The 17,753-nt window shown below is 49.6% G+C and overlaps 1 protein-coding gene across 1 annotated transcript in view; it reads right to left on the bottom strand.

Moving 5' to 3' along the window:
* The window catches only part of GALNT18 (polypeptide N-acetylgalactosaminyltransferase 18), a 340,362-nt gene that overhangs the window by 99,195 nt on the left and 223,414 nt on the right, over positions 1-17,753 (bottom strand). Inside the window, exons 4-5 of the mRNA XM_041730190.1 lie at positions 3,188-3,371; positions 1,418-1,615 (exon numbers count right to left, since the gene is read on the bottom strand). Coding sequence (XP_041586124.1) covers positions 1,418-1,615; positions 3,188-3,371 — 382 coding nt within the window. The remainder of the gene's footprint in view (positions 1-1,417; positions 1,616-3,187; positions 3,372-17,753) is intronic.

Below are 17,753 nucleotides of genomic sequence, written 5' to 3'. Positions count from 1 at the left end.
ATGGTCCCTTCCAGTATCAATCAGCTGGCCTAGGGGCAGAGTGTCGCCATGCTGGTTCTGAGCTCAACAGTGGGCATCTACGAGGATGACAGCTAGATATGGAATCTAGCTGACCTAGGTTTGGATCCTGCTTCTACTGCCCACAGCCTTAGGCAGGGCCATTTGCCTTCATCCATCCTGTGGCTGTAAAACAGGGATGACACAATGAACTGTCACAAGGCCATCACGAGGAGCAAATGAGACCGTGTGTGTAAAAGGCCCTTGCACACAGCGACCTCCGAATTACTATTTAACAACACAAAACTGTGGCAAGGGCTAACACAGGTGGGTAACAGAGATAACCGCGAGAAAGCTGGATGGTTCTCTTCCATCCTGTTTTAAATATGAATATAGTTTTTTCTTCTGGCAAGGAGAGATGTGATCTCAGATAATAATCACCCAGTTTCAATTAAATTTTTCATAATCTTTCTCCCTCATGTAATACAAAGCAACATCAGTTTCTAATCTCTTCTTTCATTCCAAGAATTGTCCCCTAGGCTACCTCTGGTGCCATCTGTGTGTTTCGTGGGCAGGACTTTGCAGAGAGCATAAAGGTACCTGATCTGTGATTAACCAGACAGAAATAAGGGCTGGTGGGGTGGCTGTGTCAGGAGTCCTGACCATAGAAGAGAGGCTGCCCAAGGGAGTCACCTGGGTGTCTGTGAAGGCAGCAGTGAAGGCAGAAAGAGCTTGGGATCTTTGAAATGCAGTTTGCAGCCACTTTTCGGTGAATCCTACAGGATAAACTCAAATATCAGCAAGACATACAAGCTGCTGTGGGGTCTGACCTTGCCTCTCTGCTCCTCCAGCCTCTGGGGCTGCCTCCTCATACTCCTCTTCCCAAAGGCCCCTTATAGTTCCTCTGTGTCCACAAACTCACCCTGTTTCTTCAAACATGGGTGCCCCTGCCCCAACCCTGCAATGTCCTACATTCACTCAAAAACAAGTGCAAATCCTAGTCTCTGAAAAAGATTCTCCCCACTTTCTATGCAGTTTCCTCCAGCAGTAATTTGTTTCCTCCAATTATTTTGTCTGTCATCGCTAGACTGCAGGGTTTTGGGGACAGCAATGGAGTCTTAATCACTCTGGATCCCCAGCACCCAGCACAGCAGTTGGCACTCAGCAGGTGTCCCATAGTGATGTGTTGAAATGAGTAGCTCTGAGCCTCCGGATGGATTCTGGGGGCCATGATTCTATTGAAAGGGAACATCAGGGCCTGTAAGTGGGGACTGAAGGTCATTTTTAATTCCTTTCCAACCCCCACTTCTACCGCCTCATCCCACAGTGGGGCTGGAGTTTGGGGAATAAGGCTTGAGCTGGGAGGGGAGCTCTTGAGTGGAAGACAGAGCAGAGAGACCTACAGGTAAGGATGCTTTACCTGATCGGGGCGGTGGAGTTCTCCAGCTTCCACCAGGCCTTGGGGGGGTTTAGGTAGCGGCACCACAGCTCCCAGTCAAAGCCCTGGGCGGCCAAGGGGTACTCTTCTATCTCAAAGTTGTCATACTTGATGTTGTCAAAGGATGGTGAGATGATCCGCTTCCGGTTCTCCTTTATGCGGGTGAGCACAGGTTCCGCCCTGAGCAAGAGGGAGAGAGAGAAGGGAAACTGCTTCCTAGGTGGATAAATACTTGACTGGCGACCCCTAAAGCTCCTTCCTCTGCAGAAAAAGGCAAAAAACCACCTGGCTATCTGCTCCAGCCGGTTGCTCTGCCTCCTGGGAAAGAGCCTCTGTTTAACCTCCAGCCCCCTCCACTTCTGGGTTGGCAAGAGGCCTGGCCACTCCTGCAGCATGTCCTGGGCTGAGCTGAGAGACTCTTACTGCCTTAGATCCTTGTGTCTATTTGCTTTCCTGTTTCCCAGTAGAAAAAAAAAAAATCAAGACCTTAGAAAGAAGAAAGGAACAGATCTGAGGTTCCATGGGTAGCTTTCAACTCGGGCTTTGATTTTGTGAAAATTCAGTATATCAACCAGGAGGAAACGGCAGAGGAGGATGGCAAGGGAGGAGGGTGAGAACAAACTTATTTCCGCCAGTTACTCAATGCTCCTTCCATCCTTGCAGACGTGCCACCCCATCCCACGTGTTCTCCACCGCCCCGGGGAGAGGTGGGAGTAGGGCTTCCGAGCAGCCAGGAGGCCCCTATGGGCACCAGGCAAGTAAAGTGTTTGCAGACGGGAATGATGAGCTTCTTATTAATAATGCATTTGTTGCATAATTGTTTATTCAAATCAGCTTGAAATAGTAAGTGTCCCTCTCCTCTTCTGGCCATAAATCCAACGAAAATGCTTTTTAAATAGTCACAAACGGCAAGCAGGGACTTCAACTATAAAAAACGGCTTCATTGCAGCCTTAATTTGAGCCTGTTATGTAAAAGTATGCCTAAATCTAACCATGTGGTGTGCATGCCCGGCTGCTCCTTCCTACCAGAGGGCCCTCCTCACCTGGCGCTCTACAAAGCCACACACAGTGGGCTGGCCACAGCACACCGTCTGGCCCTGCAGGGATGCTGGTGTCAGGTGCCCCATCCCAGCTTGGCTGCGCCTCTGAGGCCACATACCTTTTCTCTTGCCCCACGTGGCAGCTGAGCAGCCCGGACCAGAAAAAGGAAGTTTTTGTAAGACCTAGTTTCACCAGTAGGGAAAATCTGAGATTCTCTGCTCTGTCTGGCCTGGCATTTTTGGGGGGGGGGGGGTGTCCAGGTCACCTGGATGGTAACATCAGGCTACCTTCTACCCCTCTGACCACTGGGCCTTGACCGTGTCTGCATGGTTGGCCTTGTGCCCCAAGTCTGGTCCAGCCTCCCCTTGCTCAGCAGTTGCAGCCCTGTCCTGAGCTGGGCTGGCACTCTCAGCTCTGTCCTCAGCCCACTCTCAGATCCTCTCTCCTAGGGGAAGACACTAGCTAGAGTCACACCTGATGCCACCATATATACCCTTTAGAGACTATGTATTGACCTGTTGGCCCCCAACCCTCCTCCACCTTGAAGGGCCAGCCCCGTTGCCTCCAGTAGTCACACATCCAGATCTCAGCTATTCCCAGAATTCTCTCCTTTCCCCCACTGTGGCTGAGATCCCAGCTTGCTTTGCACTCATTTGAGCCAAAGCTCCCGACCACACTGGGATTCATCTTCCTCTCCTGACGGGCACTTACCAGCCCACATTGAACTCCACGTGGGCATCAAAGAGTGCCACCACGGGCGCAGTGGCCACCCTCCAGCCGCTGACTCGGGAGCGGATGAGGCCCTCCTGCTTGCTGTGGCGCACGACTTTGATGAAGCCTGGCTTCTGGCCATTCACCTTGTCCACGTACTCTGTCAGCTTCTCCTTCAGTTCCTCTGCGAGGGACAAAACGCATCGTTAGGAGAAGGGGGAAGGTGTGATTTAGACACATGCCCTTTTAGGGGGAACTGACCCCCACCCAAGAGGCTGGGGGTCTGTTTTCCCTCCTAGGTCTCTTTCATGATCCCCAGGCCAGTGCCGCTCAGCTTTGAAGGGAAAAACAGAGGAGAAAACAGTTTGTATTGAGTGCACACGGTCACATGCTTCAACACGTGCTATTTAATCTTCACCAGCAGCCCACGGGAAAATGGGGCTCAGAAGAGTTTGCCAATTTGCCCAACACCATGCGGCTTGTGAGTGGCACAGGCTGGCTTCAAGCCGGGTCTAATGACTTCAAAAACCGTTTTCTTCTCATCAGCTCAGTGGCCTCTTTCTTCCCCAGTGCCCTCCACTCCTTCTCTCCTAATGGCCAAGGAAAGCTTCCATCTGCGACGATGATAGGCCAGAACCCAGTCCTGCCCGGATCCCCATCTTTCCAGGAAGTGAATGACCAGGCACTACGCCATGTGGGCAGTTGGTATTGGTTTGTTGCCTGCTGCTGCTGGCCAAGCATCTGATTCCCCTGCTTCTTCATAAGTCTTAATGGGTCCTGCGGTCCCCTTGCCTCTCAGCTAGTGGCAGCACAGTGGTTTGGGCAATAGCCTACGCACCCTTTCCCCGAAATGGCCTGAGTGGGCTGCATTCTCCTACCTGCAACCACTGCACCTCCCCAGGACTCAGTTTCCACCCTTTGCCTGTGCTCTCCAGGACTGGCCCTTCGGGTGCCCTCCTCCCATCTTCTGAGCCAGCCTATGCCCGGGTCAGCCCCAGGTGGGCTGAGCCTGCTCCTTATCAGAGGACGGTAGGAGCTGCGTGTCCCTAGGTGCTCAGTCTGGGGCCTGCCAGACCTGCATCCCATTCTGCGGAAAGGGTATGAGGTAGCAGGCACAGTGCCTGGCACATGGTAGGCGTGTCTCATAGCAGCAGCTCTCCGTAGCAGAAAGAGGATGGTATTTGGGGTCAGCAGTACTGCATTTTAAGTCTGCCTTCTATGTATTAGTATTATGATCCTAGGCCTGTTACTAAACTAGTTGTTGAGGTCCATGTGGGTATCTGGATGTGGTGAATGTATTTTGCACGTGGTAAGGATGTGAACTTTGGGGAAACACAGGGTGGACTGTTAGGGGTTAAACTGTGTCCCTGCAAAAAGACTGAGTCCAAACCCTAGGACCTTAGAAGATGACCTTATATGGAAATAGGGTTCTTGTAGATTGAACCGAGTTAAGATCCTTAGATCCTACTCCAATATGACAGGTGTTCTTATAAAATGAGGAACTTTGGACACAGGCAGATGCAATGAAGAAAGATAAAAAGGGAGGCAGAAGGAAAAGATGATTGTGACGCCTGGGTGGCTCAGCAGCTGAGCGTCTGCCTTTGGCTCAGGTCATGATCCCAGGTCTGGGGATCAAGTCCCACATCGAGCTCCCTGTGAGGAGCCTGCTTCTCCCTCTGCCTGTGTCTCTGCCTCTCTCTGTGTGTCTCTCATGAATAAATAAATAAAATCTTTAAAAAAGAAAGAAAGAAAGAAAGAAAGAAAGAAAGAAAGAAAGAAAGAAAGAAAGAAAGAAAGAGAAAGAAAGAAAGAGAAGACGACCACCTAAAGCCAAGGAATATCTGAGAGTCCCAGAAGCTCTGAAGCAGGCCTGGAACAGATCCCTCCCTATCACCTTCAGATGGGGCATGGCCCTGCTTGATTTGGACTTGATTTTGGACTCCAGAACAGTGAGACAATAAATTCCTATTCTAAGCCATTCAGTTTGTGGTACTTTGTTACAGCAGCTCTAGGAAACTAATATAGTTGTTATGAGGATTAAGTGGGATTAACATGCATGAAAAATGCACAGCTCATTGTAGATGCTCAAAAAAAAAAAAAAAAACACCCCACAAGTTCCCTTCCCCCTTTCTCAGTTTCCATCACACTGGGAATTGTAAGGGAAGAAGGAGCTGCAAAGCCTTCTTCATATTCTCTGGTCCAGGACCACCTCCTCTTGCTCTGCTCTGTCTCTAGGTGAGAATGCGAGCAGCAAGGCCATGGTGGCCAAGCAGGAGCTATGAACATGTGCAGGGGCCTCATGCCCAGGGAGGACCATGGGGCATGGTGGCTACTGCCAGAACTGGTACACCTTTCTGTCGACATGGATTTCAATCTTTTTACACATGATGCTGGCCAAAACAAACAAACCCGGTCTGGATGGATGGGTAGGAGACAGTCCGTAGGCATCCTGCTTGAGTTATCATCGAGTTGGTGAGGGAACTGGGCACCCAGGGCAGAAATGCTGAGAGGGAGGCAGGAAACTCGGGTCCTAGACAGCTACCAACTTGCTCTGTGGCCTTGGGCAAATCCCTAAGAATCCCAAGACCTCAGAGTTAGTTGGACAGGCTTTTAATGTTTGTTTTGAACTGATTACCCATCTAAGGTTTGAATTCCCTCTCTCTATCCTGATAAGTGATCATCCAGCCCCTGCGGTGACCAGAAACATGACACAGCCCATTCCTTACTGGGTCACTCCAATTATAGATGCGCCAAATGCCAGGGTCTTTCAACCTTCCATTCCCTGGTCCAAGGTTTATTTCGGGACCAAAGGGGGCAGATCAAATCCCTCTTCCACCTGACAACCATTTAAGACCATCCTTAAGTCCTCACCGGGGATTTCTCTGATTATTTCTCTGCATCAAATGTCTTCAGTGCCTCCATATTTTCCTCACATCTGTCAGTTCAGGTTCTGAACTTCTCTCTAAATATGTTAGTTTTTCTTTAACAGTTTTAAATTATGCACCTAGAAATTGGTCTAATACTTATGGAATAAATTGTGCTATACAGAATAGAATGAACGAGTCACCTCCTTTATTCTAGAATCTATGCCCCTATTCATAGAGTTGAGGGTCACATTAGCTTGCCCTGCTTTTGACTCAAACTGAGTTTCCTGGAAACAGACTACACAGGTCCTTTTCACATGGTGCTGCTAAGTCAGGGCTCCTTCATCCCTCTTTGTCATGGATGTGTGCTGTGTGGGTGCATACCTGTGTGTGTGTGTGCGTGCACACACGCATGCACATATGTGCATGCTCTGAGCCAAAACAGAGGATCTTACGTTTAGGTCTCTTTCATTCAATCTTTTTAAAGATATACACGATCTTTCTTCTTTAAAGATTTTATTTATTTATTCATGAGAGACCCAGAAAGAGAGAGGCAGAGACACAGGCAGAGGGAGAAGCAGGCTCCCTGTGGGGAGCCTGATGCAGGGCTGGATCCCAGAACCCCAGGATCACGACCTGAGCCAAAGGCAGCCGCTCAACCACAGAACCACCCAGATGCCCCATATACTGTCTTTCTGAAGTCAGAATGTTTTGTCCTTGATTCTGTTAACCCATGCCTTTGTTATCTAGCCTCCAGCTTTCTGGCTTCTGCAAAAGTGATTAGCATATGGCCTTGATTGTCATTCTTTTACACAGCGTGACCTTGTCCAGAGTTAGGGCCAATGAGTCCTGTCAGGCTTTCTCGTCCCAGCCTGATGGAAATTCAGCAGACTTTTAGGCTGCCATTAACACACTCTGTATCCCACTTTAGCTGATGTGAAAATAACCTCATGATCTCCGACCATGCAGCCGACTGGGGAGGCCTGGGGGTGCCGCTGTCTGTAGGTGTCAGGAGGTTGGCCATAGAGTGCCCTAACTCAGTGCGCCCTGTGCTTACCACGTTTTCACACATGGCTGTCAGGAGGCCTCTTAAGACATTGACTGCTCCATCTCTTTCAAAGGTCTACCTCTCATGTACCCTTTTTGAAAGTTTTAAATAGAACTCATTAAGCCTGGTATTTGGACTTTTGATGATGGCAGCTAAGGGGTGAGTCCAGGAACTTGGAGTGAGAAGTGGGCTGATACCAAATGACACCCTTCCTGGCTGCCAGCAGGGACATACTTGTCCCCTTCTCTCTGTCCCCACCCCTTGGGTAAGAACCACTGTCTACAGGACCTCTGTTGTTGAGTTTATTGGTGGGATGGGGCTGTGGACGATTGCCACCCCAATGAAACTCCACGAATTTGCACACTTGTGTAGCTGCTTCACATGCTACAACTGGGCTGACCCTAGGGGGATGCAGCAGGAGGGACCTGTGCTGGGGGTCCCAGCATAGGCCTAGGGCTTAGGAAGTCCTGCAGTTTCTGCTTTCATTGTCTTGCTGCTCTGAGTAAGGAAGACCAGCCTCCTTGAGCTTGAGAGGCCCAGGGAGTCCCCATTAATTTAGGTCACCCCACCGAGGCCCAGACATGTGAGGGAGGCCACCCTGGATCTTTCCACTGATTATAAATGCAGGGGGAGCCCAGCCGACACCCTGTGGAGCAGAAACAAGCTGCCTTATTGCAGAATTGTGAGCCAATAAACGGTTGCTGTTTTAAGCCACTAACTTCAGGGATGGTTTGTTATACACAAAAGGCTAACAAAACAGGCTCTATTATTCCAGTATGGTGCTGAGGTTAGAGTAAGATTGTGAACTCCTGATGCACAGGAAATGTGAAGGTCCAGACAGACACAGAAGAACCACTTAGAAGACGGCAGCAAGGGATGAAAAGGCTTTGCTTCTCATAGGAGCTGCTTGCCCCTTTGTGCCTCTGAGCTCTGTTAAAAGAACTAATAAAGGTTTCCGGTGGACCAGCTAGAGGAAAATTCTGTTCTCAGCCTGTTGCATCCTGGACATTGGCTACTGATTAGAAGAGGGCATTCCCTGAGCCCCAACCAAAGAGCTGCTATCAAAAATTGAAAAAGTCCTGAAATACCGCAGATAATACTGGCTCCTGGTCTTTGTAAAGTACCTTCACCTAATTAGGTTTTCATGCTCACCTTCAACTTTTATCAGCTGCCAAAGTGAGCAAGAACTACCTCAGAGGCACTTCCACATTTGCTAGGAAACTCTGGCCCCAAGACACTGCCTATTACATCTTTATATAACGTATATATGATAAATACCTCCCAGAACTTAGCTCAAAAAAACAAAAAAAAAAAAAAAACACACAGGAAGAGCTTGTGGCTTTCTTTAGACCTCCACCCAAATACATAAGCCCTCATCATAACCTTTTCGCCAAGGCTGCCGGGAAGTTGAGAGAAAAATCTAAGGGCTCATCATCACAGGGTTCAGCATTTCTGCTTCTCTACCTTTGCTAAAGATTTGATTTTCAACTTCTTGTCTACAAGCTGCATTCTTTTACTCTTTTTTTTTTCCCCTCCGTGAGCTACCTTTAACTCCATCTTGAAAGATGTAGCAGAAACTTCTAATAAAGTGCCTTGGTGGAGCAGGGCAGGAGCAGAACTGCGGAAAGAAGGGGAAAGCTGTATGTAGTTCATGTTTGTTTTAATGTGTTGGGGAAAGCCGAGGTAGGGAGGCTGCTCTCTGTGCCTTTGCCAGATTTAGAATCAATGGTGGAGTTGTCGATCGCCTGCGTTGACAGAGAAACACAATTTGCACCCTGCAGGGGGCCAGGTGTCATCCAGCCTGTGTTGCTTCTCCAGCCCTCTCCTGCTGTCCACAAATCCCTACTCTGCTGACATCAGGCCCACCTCTGTGAATCAGCACTCCCTGAAGCCAGCTCATCAAACACGGTTCCCCTCTTAGGAGGTCACAGGCCACTCTCCACCACCCCATGAGGTGCCTCCCCTCAGAGCCTGCTGAGTACAGGCTGCTTGCCTGCTCTCCCTCCTTCCCACTCAGAAGCCAAGTAAAAATGCAAAATTTGGCCAGCCTGCGAACGGAGCCTTTTCTTACTTCCCCCATATACGCTCCTGTGCTGCTCCCATAAAAAGCAATTAGCTTCACAGGGTCATCCCAAAGGAAACAAAACGCAGCCTGAGCAGAAGTCTGGTACTAATGGCCGTTAATCTGATTGAAACACACCTAATGAGATACTCTTTATCTCCTGCATGAAGGAAAAAAGAAAGGATCAGGGAATCGATGGCTGATGGGGCTTCACTCTTTTGAGGGCAGCAGCTCCACAGACATCCTTGCAAAACGGCCTGCCCAGCTTGCTCTGGAGAACCTGGTCCTCGTCCTTCTCCCAGTGCTCACACCATCCTTTTCCACACCTGCATTAGGTTTGGGGGAAGTAGGAGTGACGGGAAAGCCACCCACCCACTCATTTGGCAAATACTGAGCAACTCACTATGTACCAGGTATCCATCTAGTTGCTCTGGCCAGAGCTGTGAATGAGACGGTCCTTAAGGAGCTTCCATTCTGCTGGATGCTGGAAAGGCATGTGATGTCCTTCACTGACAGAGAGAGTAGGGGGAGGAGATAGAGACCGATGGGATGCGAGGAGACAGGGGGGATGCAAGGAGACAGGGAGGGAGAGAGGGGGAAGGAGAGAGGGTGGCAGGAGAGGATGGTGCAGGGAGAGTGAGGAGAGAAAGATGGAGATTTTGGAAAAAGAACCTCAGAAACTGATTCAGGGCTCGCAGACACAGAGGCCTATCAGGCAACAGGCCTGTGGGACCTGAGAGGCAGTGCCTGGTGCAGCTGCAGGACGTCAGACAGGCAGGGGTTAAGCTAGACCTACGTTCTGTACTTTCCTACAGCCTGCTGGTTCTCAACTGGGAGCAATTTTGTTACACTCTCATCCTCTGAGGGGATGTTTGGCAATGTCCGGAGACAGTTTGGATTGTCGCAACCGGGGAGGGTGCTCCGAGGCATGGATGCTGCTAAATTTCCTCCAGCGCACAGGGCAGCCCTCCACAAGAAAGAACCATCTAGTTCAAAATGTCAGTAGTGCCAAGTTTGAGAAACCTTGTGCAGCTCTAAATGATGGAGGCCTCATTGTGGAAATCTGAGCGTGTACTCTTGGGGGTACATGAAGTTTTGAGAACTGACAGCCTCAGGGGCGTACCTACTGAGGGACCTATTCCTGGGACCTGCAAAGCCTTCCTGCTTGGTGCTAACCAGAGTCAAAGAGGAGCTGCCTCTTTAGAAGGGCACTGCAACAGGTGCTGTTGGCTGGCCGGCCGCTGTCCTGGTGTGGCCATCTGAGTGGGCTTTGCAAGGCCCACACTCAGAAGGGCCTGTACGTGGCTTAAAGCTCCTGACCATGGATGCTCTGCCCACATTTCCTTGGCACTCCCCTTCCCATACGCACTGCTGGCTTCTCTCTCTCTGCCTAGAGGCTTTCTCTGACCCCAGATATGTACTCAGCCTGCTGTGGGCCAGCTGCAGGTGCTATGGAGTCGCCATCTACAGCCATAGCTCTCCATCTGTTAGGGGATGGATATCCATGTTATGGGAATGAATTGTGTCCCCTCAAAATTCCTATGTTGAAGTCCTAACCCCCAATACCTTAGTATGTGGCTTCAATTAGAAATAGGCCATTTCAGGAGTAATTAGCTATGATATAGTTCCACTGGAACTTAGGGGGCCCCTAACCCAATATGATGGGTGTCCTTATAGGAAGATGGCCATATGGAGACACAGACTCACAGGGAGAATGCCATGTGAGGACAAACACATAGATTGGCGTGATACATCTCCAAGCCTAGGAATACTAAAGACTGCTGGCAAACCCTAGAAGGTAAGAGAGAGGCATGGAACAGATTCACCAGCACAGCCCTGTGGACCCCTTGATCTTAGACACTGAGCCTCCAGAACTGAGACCATTTCTGTTGTTTAAGCCACCTAGTTGATGCTCCTTCATCACAGCAGCCCCAGGAAATGAATACATCCCAGCTTCCTTACCCCTTGGCTGGGGCACTGCTGAGGTAGGTGGTAGGCAGTCTCCAGCTGGGTTGGGCCTGGGGCCACAGCAGTAGCTTGTTCGTGATGTCTATGACATTGACCTTCTTCTCTCTCCTGTGTCACATCCCACTCCTTCATCACTGTTCCCGGGGGTCACCAACTCGACCAATGACTTGGCCTCAATGCCTGTCTCAGGGCCTGCTTCTGTGAGAACCCAAACTAAGAAGTCATCTGTTCTCCAAGACATGGTGGTCCCCCACCAGCGTGTGAATTTTTCACCCTTGATGGATGTGAATAATGTGTATGTATGTGAGAAGGATGACTGAAGTTTCTCTCCCCTTCTATCTCTGTGTTAACTGGCTAATGTTTAACGAAGGAGATAATAACGATGATGTACCAGGCATTTTGCACTTTGCATATAACATCTCATTTAAGTCTTTTGACAACCCTATGCTGTAGTTACTGTTAACGTTCTATTTTGAAGACAGGGAAATTACAGCACAGCGTGGCCCAGGTAGTAAATGGTGAAGTCAGGACTCAAATCCAGCTGGGCTGTACCCAGAGTTCATACTCTTTACTCTCCATGCTGCCTCTCTAGGATCAAAAACTGGCCCGCATGAGAGTCAGCTTGGTTGAAACAGGTTCCGGGGCACCGCCCTGATTAGGGTCTGATTTGGTGGATCTGGGACCAGAGGCTCTGAATTTCACACAAGCTCCCAGGGAGATGCTGATGGGCAGCCAAGCCTGATAACAAGGGAAACAAAGGAGCCTCCTCTGGAATAGGTGTGGCTCCAGCCCTCCACAGGAGGCATCAGACTCTGTCTGAAAAAGGATCTCCGCAGCCTCCCCCACCCCCACCTGCTCAGATAATTTCCTCTTCATTCTTCCCAACCCCTGGGCTCTGACTTGCTGCCCTCTGTGACAGACCCTTCATTTTCCAGGCAGTTTTCATTTCTCTGCATGTGGCCATCTTCAGATCTCATGCTTTGGACGGTCCCCTATAGTTCCCCAGCCTCCCTTGGCACAGGGCACGGCTTTTGTCCCTTCTGTCCATCCCGACAGTCTCAGGTAAGCCAGCCTGGTGCTCCCCTCTAACACAATGTTGTCCCCCAAACCACGCCAAGGTCAGAGGAGCCACCCCCCACTCTGTCCAGTGCCTGGGAGGGCGTATGAACACCACACCCTCCCCCCACCACCACTGAGAAGTGCTACTAATTGCTAGTCTCCGATGTGCTAATTTAAAGATTAAAAGCACAGCACATTTCTGTTTATTCTTCCAAGAGTGAACAGTGGCTGGTCTTCCTCAGATCAGAAGATTAACTGACTCTCCTCTAAAGCCATTTAGGGCCATTGAAACACAAATGATATGTCAACACATTTTAAAAGAGAGATTATTCATTAGGATGCAACGGTTGTCAAATCTAGCTGATCATCCACTTACCTAAAGAGCTAAAAAATAAATGGACATAGATGCCAGCCCACCCTCACCCCCTTAAAGGATCTGGAGGGGGCTCTGGGCTCGGGCTTGCTGAAATGACAGTGAGCCGGGCTTAGACAACTGTGATCCCAGGACACACCCAGGGCAGCCTTGCTTTGTGCGTCCCTCTCTCTTTAAGATCACTTTGGACAAGCCTTCAAATCCTGGGCAGTTTACAAATGCTTGCACGCGTTTTCTTCTTCTGTCCTATAGACTTACCAGCTGCACTTCCGCCCGGCTCCTTTAATCGCTGTACTTCTTCAAAGTCAATTGATACTGAAGTAGATTTGGAATGGCCTTAAACGCTTCTCTTTACTCAGGACTTGGGGGGAAAGTCTCCACCTAGGAGCCCCACAGATGGCATTTAAAGTATGGCTAGAGGGTCCAGGATTAGTGTCACAATCATCCTGGGAGTCTCCAAGCATTAATTCAGTCTTGGCAAGTCACAGAAAGCCCCAGAATTACCACCCAAAAAGACCTAGCCATCTGTTTCTGGGTCTATTCTTTCAGGTCATAGCCAGGCATTAGTGACTACCAAACCCACAATATATACACGCACTCCTCACTCGGTGGGGTCTCCAAATCCAGGCTCTCGAGATCCACTAACGCCTCCTTACCTGCTCCAAAAGGACTTATTCTCCCAAAGATCCTGCATGCTGTAATAACATGGTCAGAACTGGTTTCTGAGAGATGGCAGTGGCAGGTGTAAAACTGGTCCCCTGGCCAGTCAAGGATGTGTCAGATGCAAATCAATGCTACTCTCTCTTTCTCTCTTTCTCTCTCCTCTCTCCCTCCCTCCCTTTCTCGCTTTCTGTCTCAACAACAAACCAAAACTCGATTTATAACATTTGCCAATGTCTGTGGTGTAAGTACTACCACTATAGCTGGTTTCAAGCTATTAAAACCACCAGCCCTGAGAGATGTGCATGCAGCGTTGGGGAAGGGTGTGCGTGATCAGCTGGCGACAGTCCAGGTCAGCCCAGCACACTGGTTTTAATGCCCAGCCAGAAAGGCTGCAGTCCTGAGGGTGCTTCCTCTTACTTGACATATGTGCACTGTGCTCCGTGCTTTATGCCTACTGATCCTGTTCTTCATTCATTCATCCAGCAATGGTATGTTAAACACATATGAAGTACTGTACGTCATACACTATTCTAGTTACTCATCTAATTGAAATGTCACTACCACCCTGCAAACGATGATATTTATAGCTAATGCTTATTTATTTATCGCTTACCCCATGTCAGGTACTGTTCTAAATCCATATATAAATTCATATATTTCCCATTCTGTACCCTCAACAACTATGATACCTCTCCAGCTATGGCATATTATGATCCCCCTTCCACATATTTAGGCACTCCGGGCACAGTGATGGTGGAGGGATTTGCTCAGCGCCCCAGGGCTGGAAGTGGGTAGGATGGGGATACAAACCCAGGAGCCCTGGCTCAGGTCCATGTTCTTAATCTCACATACGATTATCTTCAAGTGACAAAGGAGGAAAGTTGAGGATCAGATTTTCAGTGACATACCCCAAATGACACAGATGGTTCAGAATTAGCAGGGGTTCAAACTCAGATCTGTCTGACGCTAAAGATTGCTATTTGCCACTCTGCCCCACAGCCTACCAAAGGAGCCCCAGGCATCAGGCCTCCCTCCAGAGCATCCTGAGATCACTGATTCAGTTCAGAAATAAAACCGCCTCCTCTAGGTACTATATACATCCTTAGAGCCCAAGGGAAGGGATGAGACTGCCATGCTCAGCTTCCTTTTGACCAGAGAGCTGATAGAGCACTCACACACAAACCCAATTTCTCTGGGATAAAAATCCCTGAGCAAGCAAGAGCAACAGATGAGGGAAGAGTGGCTGAGTCTGGCTTTCCTAGAGTGCTTAGTCACTCATGTTCAGAATTCACCATCAGGTATAATTCAGGTAGGTTTGTGGCTAGGAGATCCAAGAGAGGGCCAAGGACGAGAGGCTGCCTGAAGCAATCTGGGTGTTCAAGATGGGGTACAGGCCATGCGGCAGGGCCCCAGGCTCCAGGGGGTTGCTTCAGAGTTCTCACACTCTCTTTGCTCTTGACACCCTCAGACTTGCCAGAGGTCACAGAGCTGGTCATCAGAGTAGCCAGGAAAAGAATCCAGGGCTTCCTTCCCCCTGGGGCTAGAGCTCTGGGCTCTCTAGTCCACTGATTCTCTATTCATCCACCATGAGCAATTCAGAAAAATTAAAACAAGAATAATGGACTACTAGAAATCGGTTGTCTTCGTGGACTAAATGACCTTGGACAATGGCCAGCATGCCTGGGGCTCTGTGAGATGGAAACCCACAGAAAGTCAAGGTGGGGCAGTGGCCCAAATGCTATGACATTACTTACGGGGCATAAAATACTCCTGCTACTCTGACAATTTTCAGCAGGAGTTAAAAATGCCATGATGGGTGATTAATGTCAGCTGCACCTAGGGGGAGTGGAGTGGACACTGCTCCAGCTGCTGCCCCTCCAGCTCAAGAGTCCCAAGCACAGCCCTTGCCAAGAACTTCAAGGGAGAAAGTTTTGAAGACCTCAAAACCTCAGGAAATGCTGGCATAGAGCCTGTGACAGCAGGTCAAATCTGAGCTGAGAAAGGACCCGGCTGGTGTCCCAGCATACAAAGGGGATTCTGGGACGGTCAGATCTAGTATGGACACTTGGGAAGGGCCAGTTGCCATTGGAAGTTAAGCCAGAGGCCAACTGGAATTTTGGTGCTAAATTCTCCTTTTGTGCAGGAAGGACTTGGAGAGCTCTGAGTGCTGCCCAACTCAGAAACTCGATCCAAAATCTCATGACCGAGAGCAGAAGAGTTTATGAGTCCAAAATTTCAAGATTCTGAGTCTTTTCTCAAAAGTCTGTGATTCTTGGATACCAACTCCCATGATCCTCAGATGCTGGAAGTCAAAGCTTCCATAAATACCAGAGTAACAGCTTTCCCCCAACTCCCTCCCCAGGCCCCGTTGCCGTTGGCCTGCAGGGCTGAAGGTCCCGACCCCTGCTTGCCTAGCCTCCTCGGCAAGTCTCTGCGCTCAGGTCACATTCCCAAACGCACCAAACTCAGGGTGCCACGGTACTTTTGCATTAATGGCTCCCTCTGCCTACAACATTCCTCCTGCCTCATCTGACCCAGCTGAGGCTCCTTTGGAACTCTTCCTTTCATCTGCAGCTCTCCAAGTAGAGGAAAGTCTAGGGGAAGGGAGGGAATTGTTTTCTCCTTGGAACCCAGAAGGCACTGGAAACACTCATGTGTTCCAGGAGACCAGTGAGGCCCAAGAGTAGGCCTTGAGGTCTAAGGCCTGCGGCACAGCCCTGAGTGTCCCCTGGGGAAGAGCTAAGGCTCCCACAGGCTGTAAGTCAGCTTTGTGCTTCTGCAAATCACGGGCTGCTCAGGCTGTGTGACCAGCAGCCTCAGCCTGGCTGATTCATGACTCAGGAGACATAGTGGGCTTTGCACACATATTTACACCCCATCCACTGTCGGTGCTTGTCAGATCGGGAGGTTTGGTGCTCTTTTCCTCAGCTCCCTGAACACCTTTAGGCAATCTATTCTTGAAGAGGAAGGATCCCATAAAGGCGCAAAGTAGAACCCAAGTGCTGTGCTTGCCATCCTTGGGTTTTTGTTTCTCTATCGAAAGATGTCACAGAGAGCAGAAAGAGCAGGGACTCAGGGGAGGGACTGACTTCAGTTTCATTCCCGGCATGGCCATCTATCAGCTGTGTGACTTTGGGCAGGTGACTGAACCTCTCTGAGCCTCAATTTCCCCACTGTCAAGATGGGAATAATGTTATCTACTCCTTTGGGCAGCTGTAGGGTTCCATGAGACAAGGTATGACGTGTTGTAAGTGTTTAAGGAGTGGCATTATTACGTGTTCATTAGTCTGAACTCCTCTGTTGGCTTCCTCCCTTTCAAAGGAAGGGCCGAGGCAAGAGAAAGCCCCCTGCATTATTTGGGAAAGCCAGGCCTGCAGCAAATGGCCCTGGGGCTTCCCCAGGCCCAGGGCACTGCTGCTCATCCTCAGGGGTCACTTCATATTCAATCCTCAAGCCCCCTCCCCATCCTAATGGTCCCTCTGCTTATTCAACAGCCCTATCTCACAAGGCAATTCCCTTACGCAAGGGCTCTGAAGAGCTTTATTTGTATGAAGTCATTTAAACCTCAGAGAAACTCTATTAGCTAAGTACCATGATAACCCATTTTATAGATGAAAAAACTAAGGCACCAACAGATTAAGTGATGTGTCCAAGTTCAAACAATTAGCAAGTGGCAGAGCCCATGTTCCTCATACATTTCTTGCCTTTGGGAGTAATGGTGGGAGGGGGCATTCAATGAGCACCTGCCGGCTCTGGCTTTGTGCTGGCCCCTGAGCATGCTGGCCGTTCAGCATGTCTCATCAGCCTCACTTTGTAATTTAAAACAGATGAAAACCTAAAGGAAGCCTCTGTCCTCTCTGTTCCCATTCACAGCACCTCTAGGAGGCAGGGACCTTTCATGCTCTTGGTTCTTTCTTACAAAAGAACACAATGAAGCTAGGAAGAGGTGGAGGGATTTGCTCAGTGTCCCAGGGCTGGAAGTGAGGAGGATGGGGATGCAAAGCCAGGCACCCTGGCTCAGCTTCATGTCCTTATTCCCACATCCGATTATCTTCAAACAAACAATACACTAGTACCCAGTATTGTGGGCCATGGGCCTTTCACAGGACATGCTGAACACTGGCTCAAGGGAGACACATCATGTCCCCTGGGCACTCACGCATTCAAGGACTAGCACTGAGTGTCTGTCTCTGTGACACTCACTGCTCAGAGAGTAAACCATGCTCCCTCCCCTCAAGGAGCTCAAAGACTGGTAGGGGCTCAATGGATACACACTATCATGTCAGGCATAGGGTTTGTGCTATGTGGAAAAGGCAAGCACAGTGAGGCACACACAAAGGCGGGAGAGGGGACCTAGCAGCTGTGGTCTGTAAGCAAGGGTTACATTAACCCAGAGGGGCAGAGATGCCATCTATCCAATATGGAGGAGGAAGCTGCAGGGATTTGGGAAGCCAGAGACAAGTGTGGGTCTCAGGAACCCCAGCAAAGGGGTAGGCCTGTGGGTGGGCTGAAGCAAGGCCCAGGAAATG

The sequence above is a fragment of the Vulpes lagopus genome, chromosome 15 (genome assembly GCF_018345385.1).
Source record: "Vulpes lagopus strain Blue_001 chromosome 15, ASM1834538v1, whole genome shotgun sequence".
NCBI classification, from domain to species: Eukaryota; Metazoa; Chordata; class Mammalia; order Carnivora; family Canidae; genus Vulpes; species Vulpes lagopus.
The sequence above is the reverse complement of the archived record's forward strand: the minus strand, read 5'-3'. Positions and strand labels throughout refer to the sequence as shown.